General features: G+C 45.7%; 1 protein-coding gene across 1 annotated transcript in view; it reads left to right on the top strand.

Moving 5' to 3' along the window:
• The window catches only part of cdh2 (cadherin 2, type 1, N-cadherin (neuronal)), a 58,761-nt gene extending 45,823 nt beyond the window's left edge, over positions 1 to 12,938 (top strand). The window contains exons 10-16 of the mRNA XM_068602378.1: positions 560 to 813; positions 1,526 to 1,668; positions 2,741 to 2,974; positions 3,723 to 3,956; positions 4,211 to 4,350; positions 8,665 to 8,829; positions 11,329 to 12,938. Coding sequence (XP_068458479.1) covers positions 560 to 813; positions 1,526 to 1,668; positions 2,741 to 2,974; positions 3,723 to 3,956; positions 4,211 to 4,350; positions 8,665 to 8,829; positions 11,329 to 11,535 — 1,377 coding nt within the window. The 3' untranslated portion in view covers positions 11,536 to 12,938. The remainder of the gene's footprint in view (positions 1 to 559; positions 814 to 1,525; positions 1,669 to 2,740; positions 2,975 to 3,722; positions 3,957 to 4,210; positions 4,351 to 8,664; positions 8,830 to 11,328) is intronic.
• The last annotated feature ends 214 nt before the right edge of the window (positions 12,939 to 13,152 follow it).

Genomic DNA, 13,152 nt, shown 5'->3' with positions numbered 1-13,152 from the left:
ATTATAAAATGCAAGTGAACATTTGTTACACTTGTTACTGGAGCATGTGTTACAACGCTGCTCTGAGAGCTTTGGGGGAGGTTGTCTCTCCATTAACATCCAGTACTGATCAAATTAAAGGCTACTGCAGCAGATTTGTCACATATATCATCATAGTTTTATTTTTGTTAGAATCAATTTTCTGACCATAATTAGTACAGTGTAATTGTACTGGTGAATTATAATTTGAAAATGCATAATTAAGACTGAACGTGACTCTAATAGGCCGAAGCGGTTGCCTGCGCGGCTCCTTCGTCAGCTCCCTTGCTGTGGTGTCTGCACCACAAATGGATACGGTCTCTTTATTGCATCACATCGTCTATTGTGAGCTTTCACAATCCGTTTTTCTTTTTCTTTTTTCAAGCGAGGGGAAGACGAAGCTCGAGTTCTCTTGATTTGCTCTCGCGACGGTTTCACATTACAAAAAAAAAAATGTAATGCGATTCCGTTTTTGTTTAGCTCATCCTGCATCCTGATGCGTGATCCTCTCTCCCTCTCAACACTCTTCACTGTTTTGCAGCCCATTGACTATGAAATCAGTCGGACGTACGTGCTGACAGTGGAAGCGAGGAACGAGGTCCCCCTGGCCCGAGGCATCCACTCACCCCGTCAGTCCACCGCCAGCGTCTCCATCAGAGTGGTCGACGTGAACGAGAGTCCCTACTTTGAGCCCAACCCCAAACTCATCAAGCTGGACGAGGGCATTATGGCCGAGTCGACGTTGACCACCTTCACGGCTCAGGACCCGGATCGCTACATGCAGCAAAGCATCAGGTAGAATTTACAGTAGGAAGAAGAAAAAGGAGGCAGAGTCAAGTCCCTTTTTTATTGCTTCCTTTCCTAGAAAGTCTGTTTTCCCTCAAACATCCAGCACAGATGTTTTATCACACGCTCACTTGAAAAATTTAGCAACAACCGAAAGGAAGATACTGACTGTAGTAGCTCTTAAGAGCGACACGATGATTGAGACGACATGCCACTTTCTGCTTCGTTCCTGCTCGAATAACACGACGCAGCCAACAACCCCTAATTTCCCCCCTCCCCCCCGTTCACCATCAAACGCCTTGCCTCGCAGCTGTTTGGCCGTGATAGAGTTTATCAGCTTGAAAACAGTCCATGTGAAATAAGCTAGCTTTGTAATGCCTCGGTTTGTCCTACAAATTAGTTTGAGCTGCCGATAACGAGCCAGTTTGGTCTCCCATGTGAGGCTGTTCTCAAAAGTTAGAATTATGTAAAATGCATGATGTCTAAAATATTTATTCTGCGTAAACAAATAAAAAACAAAAGGCATTTCTTTAGAAGACGCCAGAACTGGAAAAAGAGACTAAATTCCGCGGCAAGATTTCCTTCTGCAGAAAAGACAATTGAAACTTCTCCCGAGTTTTAGAATGCGAACTTGCAGATTAACTCCTCACATGATATTCAGCTTAAAGTAAGGATTATAAATCACTGTGTAAACAAACCCCTTTGTTTCTCCTTTCCTCAGATACTCCAAACTCTCAGATCCAGCCAACTGGCTAAGGATTGACCCGAACACCGGGCGCGTCACAACAATTGCCGTTTTGGACCGAGAGTCGCCCTTTGTGAAGAACAGTCTGTACAATGCAACATTCCTGGCTGCTGATAGCGGTATGTAACCATTCATGCGCTGCCGCATTTACCAAAAATACCTCATTGAGCTCCTGTGACGCACCGGTCGCGCCGTCTCTGCGTTTCAGTCAGACGGTTGCATGAGCACTCTGTACCAGGCCTGCGGTTGTTAGATCATTCAGAAGGTGACGATGCAGCCTTTGAATTTATTTTTTTGGGGGAAAAAACTCGCGGATATTCTACATTAGTCCGTCTTTCGAAGGTCAATCTTCCATTTTGACTTCCGCTGTGATACTGAAAGTCCAACAACGCACACCAACAAAAGACCACCAACAAAAATCACCCAACAACTCAGTTACAGACACAAATACATCCTCTGTGCTTGAAGGTCAACCTTGAACCAGGCTCTTGGCGTGTCTGGAACGCCGACCACCTTCGTTGAAGGTTAATGTGTTCGCAATCCCAGAGCCGTCCAGCGTGTGGATGCATTCACCTCTTCTCCGCACTGGCGGGATTTACTTCTGTTCAGGTTTACCCTGTTCTGCGGAGCATAGCTTAGGGCCAATAGGCTTAAAAACTCTACCAATAAAGAGGTTTCTCAGCATTAATGGGTCAGGATTGGATGACTAGCTCCTTTGAGCGTGGCCTGAATGGTAAAAAAAAAAAAAAAGCCTCTTAGCTGAGCGAATACATAGAGGAGCCTGAGAGGAGCGACAGTGGGCTCTGTTTGTCTGCTTTAGTATTCCCATCCCGTATCCTTCGTCAGGAAGACGGTCTTCGGGCACATACACACACACACACTCCCCAAATGTTCTGATATCTCCCTCTTTCTGTCTGCCTCCTCACTTGAGATTAGATTCACAGATCAGTATGCAGTTTGGATGGGTCTTCTCCCACTAGAGTAAATAGCTGTTTAGAGTGTCTTATTAAAGCATGAGACCCAAAGCATAAACTCCATACTTTACTTTTCTCTGTCGACTGCATAATGACTGCAAAAATGAGAAGCGGCATTCTCATAGTATTTATTCCAATCCATGTGTACCCCCCCCCCCCCTCTTCATAAATATGTATGGACTGAGTGTGTGTGTTTGTCATTCTGTGGCCCACGCAGGCGTGCCTCAAGCAAGCGGCACAGGTACTCTGCAGATCCTCCTCCTGGATATCAACGACAACGCTCCCAAGGTGTTCCCTCAAGAGACGGAGGTGTGCCAGAAGCCAGAGCCAAATGCCATCAACATCACCGCACTGGACGGAGACCTGAACCCCAACGCTGGGCCCTTTGCCTTTGAGTTGGCCCACCGGCCGCCTGACGTCAGGAGAAACTGGACCATCACCAGAGTCAGCGGTGAGACGCAGAGCGCTGTGGTGGAAACAAATCTTCATCTGACTTTTCAAATTTGTGACCGAGGAGAAGACAATAACTATTTTTTAGCTTCTTTTTCAATGAATCACAATTGATAATTAGAAATAAATGTGGTTTTAACATTTAGCGGTCGTTGTTTGGTAATTAAAGAGGGAGCAATTGCCCACTGCAGTGGGGTCAGTTAGAGACAAAAATAAATGAACACTACCATGCAGTCATTAATTGTTTATGCTAAATTGAAGTGCAAAAACATAACAAACACATGAGGGGTTTGTGTGTTCAGCTATTAGATAGTGTGAGTTGAAAAGCAGTGAATATATCTTAATAGGATAATGGCATTTGGATTTATTGCAGCTGGGAATTGAGCCTAAGCAGCATTATCAAAAAGGTATTCAGTAGATTTATAAGCTCCAAATCTAAATCCCGACCATGTTTTGGATTAGATATGCTGATGCAATTTCCAGGTAGAAATTTACGCTGCATATTTGCGGTAAAAGGAGTGTAATCTTACTGTGTAACACGGCCTATACAAACGACTATTCAGAGTTTCGATATAATCCGCCCTGAAAGAAGCTGAAGAAACACAGTGTTATTTAATATTTTCATACACATTGAGTAACTTAATCTCTCGTCTCACTGCTGCCTACGCGTTGGCTCTGACGAGGCGCCACCGTGGATCACTCGCTCACGCTCCCTGCCTCTCTTTTGTTTTGTCCCGCTCATCTCCCAGGTGACTATGCTCAGGTGAGCCTGAAGATCGGCTTCCTTGAAAGCGGCATCTACGAGCTCCCCATCATAATCACGGACTCGGGCAACCTGCCCATGTCCAACACCTCGTATCTGCGGATCAAAGTGTGCCAGTGCGACGTGAACGGAGACTGCACCGACCAGCAGCACATCATGGCGCCCGGTCTGGGCACCGGGGCCATCATCTCCATCCTCCTCTGCATCATCATCCTCCTCAGTGAGTGTCTCAGCGGGCCCTCTCAAACGCCGCATCACAGGAACGCACACGGGGGATTACAAAGACAGCTAAACGTTATCCGAGATGCGGCGAGATTACTGCAGGATTACCGAAAAGATAGCCTTGTTCGGGCGCCCATCCAAGCTCTAAAACATCGGATCCGATTACATTTGTCTGAAAACATGTCATTTATTATGTTTTGTAATAGGACATCTCTCGTTCCCCCCCCTAACCTCCTTCTCTCTGTCCATCAGTCCTCGTGCTGATGTTCGTGGTTTGGATGAAGCGGCGCGACAAAGAGCGCCAAGCCAAGCAGCTCCTCATCGACCCAGAGGACGATGTGCGAGACAACATTCTCAAGTATGATGAGGAAGGCGGGGGAGAGGAGGATCAGGTGAGAATGATGTGGTAAACACGGAGTGCAGACTCCTGAGCAATCCTGTTGTCCCTGAAAACCTATTTTCTCAATCTGTTTATCGCTGTAAGCGATCGGGTCCTGCCTTTTTTTTGTTTTCCCAAATTAAGGTATTCTGCTTATCTCGGTGAGACGTCACACAGCGCCAATTTCTCAGAAGATATAAAAAAAATATATATATATATATATATATATATATATATATATATATATATATATATATATATATATATATATATATATATATATATATATATATATAGTTTTGGTTTCAGCACATTGGGTACTAGCGTATAAAAATGTCAAACAACACCCGAGCCAAACGCACCATGAAGCGGTGCAGTGTTGCTGAAAGGGTGACATGAGGCGAGTGCGTTGGGGAGAAAACATTCAGGTCACATCTACAATATGCAGCAGAGGAGCAGTTTCTGTAGAAGTGAAGCAGTGTACGGACAAAGGGGGCCACCTAGACTCTTCCCGCAAGCCCACATGCCCTCACAATGCATTCCTTCTTGTCCTGCTTGTTATGCTGCTCCGAGATGCACTCCACAGTCGCAGCGCGGGAGGGAGCCTGGAAATGGCGGCCTCCTCCACACAGAAATGAGCTGGGTATCGAAATTTCGGAATCAATAAGACAAACACCTTTTCAATTGGTTCTGGAAATATTGGAGCCGCTTCCTCAACTGGAACTGGCCCCTGGAACCCGCACACGCTAGAAACGCAGGGCCACCGGCAGAAATAAAGTCCCATCTCTTTATCCGCCTTCACTGATCAGGCATACACAGACGCAAACTCAATTGTCCTCATGACCCCTTGTTAGCAGAACGGAATAATTTTCATGGAAAAAAATAAGTGCAGCATTATACCAAATGGGCTGTTTTTCTTGCCGCTGGCTGAAACGCTCCGGTGGCTTACGTAGAGCAGATACGAGTGGGAGACCCCGGCCTGACCCAGCACGGTGCCAAATTAGCCTCGGAGACTTGTAATTGGTGAGCTGATGTCATTCGGAGATAGACATCTGCTGCGGCACAATAATGAAGCTCCGGCTAAGGCGACAATATGACTGCGTATCCATTAAACATCAGCCAGTGATTAGGCGGGTGGGAGTGCACCCACTCGTCCGTTCGCGTCCTCGTTTTCGCGCACAAAATGGTCAAACCTGCGGACCGGAACGCGTTGAAAAAGGAAACTGTTGCATAATAATAATAAAAAGAAACACAAGTGATAGAGGGAGAGCAAGCGTCCATTCTTTGAGTGACACAGAGGAGGGCAGAGCGCCTGGAGAAAATGGTCTTTGGTCTTGTTTGTGGAATCAGGAGAGTCAGCGTTGGTCCCGACTCTCTCAGCGATGTGGTTTTTATAATGCCCACCTATGTTCTCCCTATCTCTCGCTCGCTCGGAAATTGAAGTGTCAGACCATTGGGTGCTCTCAGAGTATATGATTGTAGTCGTCCCGGCTTGTTTTGGTTTGTGAAGCACTCGTTTCATCAAAGGCAAGATGGCTGGCATCGAGGGGAGAGGAGGTGTGGGGGGCGGGGGGAATAAGGAGGAAATAATAGCAAATCAAGGTTTCGCAGAGGAAGAAGAAAAAATATGTAAGAAAGGGATGAGTCATCGCGCTTCTTTAAATGACCTAAGAATGATTAGATGCACATTAACCTCTGAGACGGCGAGGCTTTGGTGGCATGCTTTAAATAAAAGGTTTGTTTTTCTATCCCTTGCCGTAAGAGGAACAAAGCAAATCAGACCTGTTTATGCAGATCGTATAAAGTGTCTCGTGCTTTTTTGTCACCAAAGACAAGTTTAACATGTCGGAAGAACTGTGTCATCTCCAACATCAACAAGATAATTCCGCCTTATCACAATCTGGGGCTTATTTTTGCACCTCTGGTCATTAGATACTGTGCGCATTTCTGGTGCGGTTATTAATGAAGCTTAACTCGGGCCTCCCACTCTTTTTTTTCAAGATCGTTTTCCAGGACTTTTCCGGGACCTTTTTAGTGACGAGCTGGTGCGACAGACGGGGATCACGCCACATGCTAATATCTTCCTCTCTGTGGACGTCTGATTTAAAAGACTAATCTAGTTCACATGTACACCGGTTTTACATTTTTCTCCCTTCATTCTCAAAACAGAAATCTCTTCCAAACAAGCACGGTTTCAAAAATCTGTGTAGACGAAAAATGCAACAAAAAAACCCCACAATTGTAGCTCTTTTAAACACACACACACACACACACACACACACACACACAGGCGACAGTCTGTTTTGTGGGAGTATTGCAGGGGGTAACGCAGCAGTGACTCTGTTCCTCAATGTAGTGGAGTAACTGTACCTTTTGTACCTTTTTTTAACGGGTAAAATGATCCGTCGGGGGGTTCATAGACGGGTCTTCGCCGTAGCTGAATGATGCCGGCTCAACAGTGACGCCTAACAAAAACGGAGATAGCGGGGAACATTCAAGCTTTCTGAAAATCTCTCACCGAAAGTCTGGTAAAAGAGAGCGATGACACGTCTGTGCCCAGTTTCTGTGCGGAGCTAAGCTGACCAGCTGCTGGCTCCAGTCGTCTATCGAACAGACGGGCAACAGAGCGGTATACATTTTCCCTTCCAAGTCTCCGCGAGACGGCAAACTTCCCGAAACCATGATCTATTTATTCAAGACGTGCTAATGCCAGATGATATAAACTGTCATATTCGGTAAGCACAGGCAAAAGTGAGCACGCAGGAGAGCGTTTGTATTAATCCATCATTGCACAGGAAACCTGCGTTCCTTCAACTGTAAGTGCCATACATCCTGTGTGATCATGTGACTTTCTAGCTCCCTTTTTAAAAGGAAAAAGTTACCGCTCTTCCAGATTCCAGAATTAAATATGTGTACATTGTTATTATTAGCGGGAGTTGTGGCGAAAACGACGAACTCAGCGCCGCCATTTTTTTAATGGCTCCGCTGTGTCTCGTGACGGATCAAGCGGGCGAGGCTTAGCGGCGTTCAGTCTCCCGTCTCTGTATGTGGGTCATGAGGGCCGGGGGCGGCCATCTCAGCAGGCCAGAGTACATGGGAGGAGTCAATTCCCGAGAAGGGGTCTGGTGTGTCATTAGACCTTCCTGCTGAGTCCGGCCATTATACGCCTCCATTGCCTGTCCTGACCCCGTCGCTGTGCGACCCCCCCCCCCCCCCCCCAAGGAAAGTCAGACAGTCGTTCAACTGAAATGGACCAAAGATGATGGATGGTGTCACTGCGCGATGTGTGTCGACCGTTGTTCGTTCTCCGGCGAGCCTCGGGCTTCATCGTCGTTCCCCACGAAATCAAATTACACATGAATAATCAATGTGTTTGTTTTGGATTTGCCGCCATACTTTATTAGTGTGGACTCCGGGGGTTGGTGTTTGTCAAGTGGCCACATGCTTTGTCGTGTTTGTATATCTGGACTGTTTGTGTACCATCACAGGGTTTATATTTATTCTCATGTTTATTTTTACATCGGAGCAGTGTGCAGCCTTTTCATCCCCCCCCCCCCCCCCCCCTGCGATTGAGCGTGCAGGCATCTTTGTGTGTAGGTGCATGTACAACTGAGCAAAGGCAATTTTGAAGGGGGGATATTAGAGATGGATGGATTACCGAAACTCTTCTAAAGAGGGACAATCCATCATGCACGCTTATTAGGCACACACCCTGATTCTCAAATGGCATTTTCTGCATCATATCTGCTGTCACCGGGACATCATCCAGCCATTCAGCTCCGCCCCGCTCTTCACCACAGCCTCTTTCTCTCCCCAAGTCCTTTTCTCTCTTCGCTTCTTCCCCCTCCCCCTTCTCCTCCTGACCATGACTTTGCACAAACTGCGCGCCATTCAGGTTGCCTTGGTAATGTTAATAGGATTAGCGACGGCTTATGCATATCCACCATCCCGTGTCTGGGCATTGATTAGAGCAAAGCAGTCGCCTGCACGTCCTTCCTGCAGCACAAGTACAAACACTCTGCGGCGTGTGATGTGGTCCTCAGCTTGGACCCCCTCAGTGCTGGCTCTTTGGATGTGTCAAATTGTCCCTGGGCTTGTGCTTCACAGACAAGAAGATTTAAAGTTTCCCCCGGGTACCCTCAACACTTTTCCGCTGCGTTCAAACTTTAAAATCTCTTCCCCCCTTCCACTCAGTTGAACGTCCTCGTCCTCTGTGCAGAACAGGATGTGTTTACCTATTTAGATAATCACACTTCTTCAGTTTGTGGTCCTGCTTAGCTAACTCCCATCTGTCCATGTGTGTCCCCCCCCTCTCCACCGTCCCCAGGATTACGACCTGAGTCAGCTCCAGCAGCCGGACACGATAGAGCCTGATGCCATCAAGCCGGTGGGAATCCGCCGTCTAGACGAGAGACCCCTCCACCCTGAGCCACAGTACCCCATCAGATCAGCAGCACCCCACCCTGGAGACATCGGAGACTTCATCAATGAGGTAAAGAAGAAGGAAAAAAAAATCCACACGCACACCAAGTTCTTGGAAAAACTGAGATTGCTTCGTTGTGTGGCGAAATGAAATCCCGGGAAAGCGGATAAAGTGCAAGAATCCAAAGCTCAAGTTTATCGGATTCATCAGGCGGTCGTGCACTCATCGCTTTGTACTCCGCAGAGCACTTTTAAATTGAATCAATTGTTATTATTATTATTGGACTTGTTTTCATCTTTCCCCCCAGCAAATAGCAGAGGCTTCTCTCATCGCATGCACATCCACCCGAGCACAAAAGGCCCAAAGAGTACATGATGCTAACTCACTTCGACATAATTGTTTTTCGCCTCACTTTCTGCCAAAGTAGAGTTATAGATGTGTCAGCATGGAAATGGGAGATGTGAGAAGCAATACATTGGCTTTCTATCGGAGTGCACTATTCCGAGTGCCTTCGTTTGCCTGAGGCCATCATTGACTCCAGCATGAAGGGAGAATGTAAAACGAAAAGAGCAGTCATGTATTTTTCACAAGCTCCAACAGACAAGAGTTTCACAGCATTACAAATGGAGTTCTCCCCTAGTTTTTTGGATGGCGCCCATGTTTTTAAATTAGAACTCGCTCTTTCAGCTCTGCTCCCCGGCAATCCGTCTCTCAGATCCCTTTTACCCAGACACCGCTCATTTTCGCTCTCGCCGCGTGTCGTGAATGCACGTAATGCATTTTGTTGCAGCGGCCGATTTGGGCCGAGTCGAGATTCAATGTTTTGAATGCGCACATCGGGCTTGTTATTTTAGCGCTTCTCGCAAAGCTGTCGAAACATTCCCAGCCTGAGCGTCCTGACCCAGAAAACAAGTGCTCGCTGCAGCCAGACGACGCTGATCTGTTTTACAGTCCCAGATTTTCAGCTGGAGCTCAGTCATGGTGGCTCCGGCGCTCACACGGAGCTGGAATCTGACCTCACTGATAAGGGCTTGCCGCCAGAGGAGAGGGGAGAGGGGGAGTGGGAAAGAGGGGGGGGGGGGCGTCTGATCTCCATCCTGAAATGTGCACACGCCCTTGGAGCTTGTGGCTCTTAATTAAATTAGAGGGACAAATACATTAGGCAGAGGTTTAACATAAGGACTTTAACCTCATAGTCGGACAAACAAAGGTCTAGCAGATAACTCCTGGTCTGTTATGGGGGGCAGGGGGGCACCGACTTGACGTGACCTCAGTTGGTCACAGGTGGACACCGTGGTAAGTACAGAGGGAGACCAAGCTCAAGTGATTGCGTTCGTTGATTTTTTTATTTTTTCGCAGCCCAGGCAAGGTTGTTCTCTGAATAGAAACACCGGTGGGTTTTTAATACACCTTATCTGCGGGACGGAGCGAGGACGGCTCCACACATTTTTACAGAGTCGCGATCGTGTCCGGCACAGGACCCGCCCCCTCCGCTCCCCCGGTGAGTCAGTCGGTTATTATACAATTATGAGGCTGAGTCCTGTGATTGACTAACCTTATGAAACTGCCAGTGGGGGGTTTTTGGTTGGAGATGGAAGCGGCCATAACCAGCGGAGCGATTATGGTTGTAATTGTAATGAACGATCCATCTGTCATCTTTCCCACCAAATTATCAGCATCGCAGCCCTGAGCAAATACTTAACGGAAGCTAACAAGTGGAAAATAATCGCTAAGTGCCCAGGCACTTTAATTCAATCCGTCTTTTTATTTGAGAGCATTGCAGAGCTGTAATGGCAGCGCAGAGGAAACTATAAATCTTTGACAAGATTTTCTCTTCCCCCAATGGCCAGAGGTCTTGATTTCTATTTTCTTTTTTTTTTTATTCTATGTTGCTCCACTTCTGAAAATTCATTTCTTCTTTGTGGCGTTACCTGGCAGAAACGAGGCTTGGCTCCAAAGTGGTTCATGGCTAAAGCACGTCTCAACTCCTAGATTAGCAATCCATCAAGCCTCAGGAGTAATAACGGGAATGGGGCAGAAAATCGATAACAATCCACGAGGAGGATTCCTGGGAATGTCGAGCACAATCTTCAAAATAGAACCGCCCCCGTCGAATCTTTCAGCAAGCGGCGAGATGACGCAGAGCTCCTCTCGACAACAACAACTACTGTTTAGGCAGGACTCTGCAAAAAATATGATATATATTAAAGACGCTGCTATCTAGATTAACAGACGGAGAGCTGGAATTGTGTTGCCGCTCTGGAAGAGAACGGGAGGGGCGGGGCGGGGGATGATTCCAGTCATCTGAGGCTGCTGGACAACTCAATCTTAACTTTGGATCAAGCGGCAGATAATCCGGGAATCCCAGAAACATCAGGAGAGTTCAGACCCGAAGACGGCGGAAGCTTCCAGGACCACCAGAGCCTGATTAATCTGACTTCCTGAACGAGCGGCGGTAGAACCGTTGGCTGGGTTCGCAGGACGGATTAGTCTGTTTGTGTGCAGAAGTGTCGTCGCGCAGACTTCATTTAATCTTCTCATCTAACTGTTTTGTTTCCTTCTGTACAGGGACTTAAGGCGGCAGACAACGACCCCACCGCTCCTCCCTACGACTCCCTGCTCGTGTTCGACTACGAGGGCAGCGGCTCCACAGCTGGCTCCCTAAGCTCCCTCAACTCCTCCAGCAGCGGGGGCGACCAGGACTACGATTACCTCAACGACTGGGGCCCGCGCTTTCGAAAACTGGCGGACATGTACGGTGGAAGTGATGACTAGAAGAGTCTGAAGGAAGAAGAGATGTGGATGAAGAAAAAGAAGAAAAAAAATGAAAACGATGGAAAGCTTTCCTGTTGATGGACACGGACGGCTTCTGATATTCCCTGAGAGTGACGGAACTGTGACAGAAAAGATACACACACAAAAAAAAAAGATACAAATAAACAAAACATTGATTCAGAATTTTTTTCAAAAACAACCAACATAGGCTTATTGTTGTAGTCTACGCATACATATGCTTGTTGAAAGCTTAGGCATAGGCTGTGGTCCGGTTGTGGAGGATGTGGGGAGGGAACACTGGTGGGCTGTCGCCACTCGGATTGTTGGTATTGAATGCGCTCAGTTACACTTGAATTTCACAGTACAGAAGCACTGGGATATAATGTGCCTTTTTGTACATTTTTTGGATCTAAATGATTAGTTTTATGTTCAAGGCTTTAATGGTACTGACTTTTGGAGTGAATTCAAACAAAGTATGTTACACTCTGGTATGCTTCTACATGCTTTTTCTTTCTTTGGTTACACAACGCTCCTGTTTGTTAAAGACTATTTAAATATACTACAAAGACGAAGAAATGAAGGATCTTCTGTTAGCTTGGACGGAAAGAAAACCAATTAAGAACAGCACTGTACATTACGCTAGACTTCTAGACTTTTTTTCACAAAAAAAAAATTCAAATTCTGCAGCTGGTTGCAAATAAAGGGAGTTATGAATCATACTTTTGTAGCAGATTTTTTTTCCATTTGTTTCTGAGGTGATGTAGTATTTTGCAAAAAAAAAAAAACTGTTTTGGTCTAATCTATGTACACTTCATTTGCCTTAGTCATCATCTTATATTTTCAACTTTACTTCACTGTAAAAAGATGTGTGTACATAATGTTTCTTTTTTCTCCTTGATCTTTTTCTTTTATTGTAGTATTTGAAAAAAAAAGTGCAAAAAGTTCCAAACTTGTAAATGTATAATTTGGACTACAAATTCAAGTTTTTTGCATGTTTTTATCTTTTCATGACAACACAAATTCAAAATGTTGTTTCCCAAATTTATTTACAAAGTGGAGAAGAAAAAAAAAATAAAAAAAAATCTGGGTGACATTAAATGTGTAGAAGTTAAGTTCTTTTTGTATAAAACGTAAAAAAAAAAATAAAAAAAATGCATTGCTAAAAATGGAAAAGTAGTGATCTTGTCAGCACAACTGTTGAATTTGTACCAAAAAGGGGGCGGGGGGGAATAGTGGGCGGGGGAGGGGATGACATGCGAGGCACTAATTACTGAATCAGCTTTAAGACTGGAAAAGGTTTTGGACGTAAGCCTTGAGGATAACCATGTGTACTGGGAAGCAAATTATACATCTCTGACCCCGACCATCCAAATAAAATGTTAATTTTGGAGCTAAAAACTAAACTGCCTCTTTTATTTATTTGTTTTTTCCTCCAACTCAGCATTGTTGCAGAGGCGTAATTAGATTGCAAATTGTGCAATCTATCTCTCAGGACAATAGCTTTAAACAAAAGAAGAAGAAAAAAAGGTCATTCTACAATATTTCACCACAGGGGGAGAATAAATCATTTATACGCTTATTTGTTTGCACACGTTGTACACAATCCAAACTCTTCCG

Source organism: Clinocottus analis, unplaced genomic scaffold (genome assembly GCF_023055335.1).
Source record: "Clinocottus analis isolate CAN_PGR_092001 unplaced genomic scaffold, fCliAna1.0.p SCAF_11, whole genome shotgun sequence".
Lineage (NCBI taxonomy): Eukaryota > Metazoa > Chordata > Actinopteri > Perciformes > Cottidae > Clinocottus > Clinocottus analis.
The sequence above is the reverse complement of the archived record's forward strand: the minus strand, read 5'-3'. Positions and strand labels throughout refer to the sequence as shown.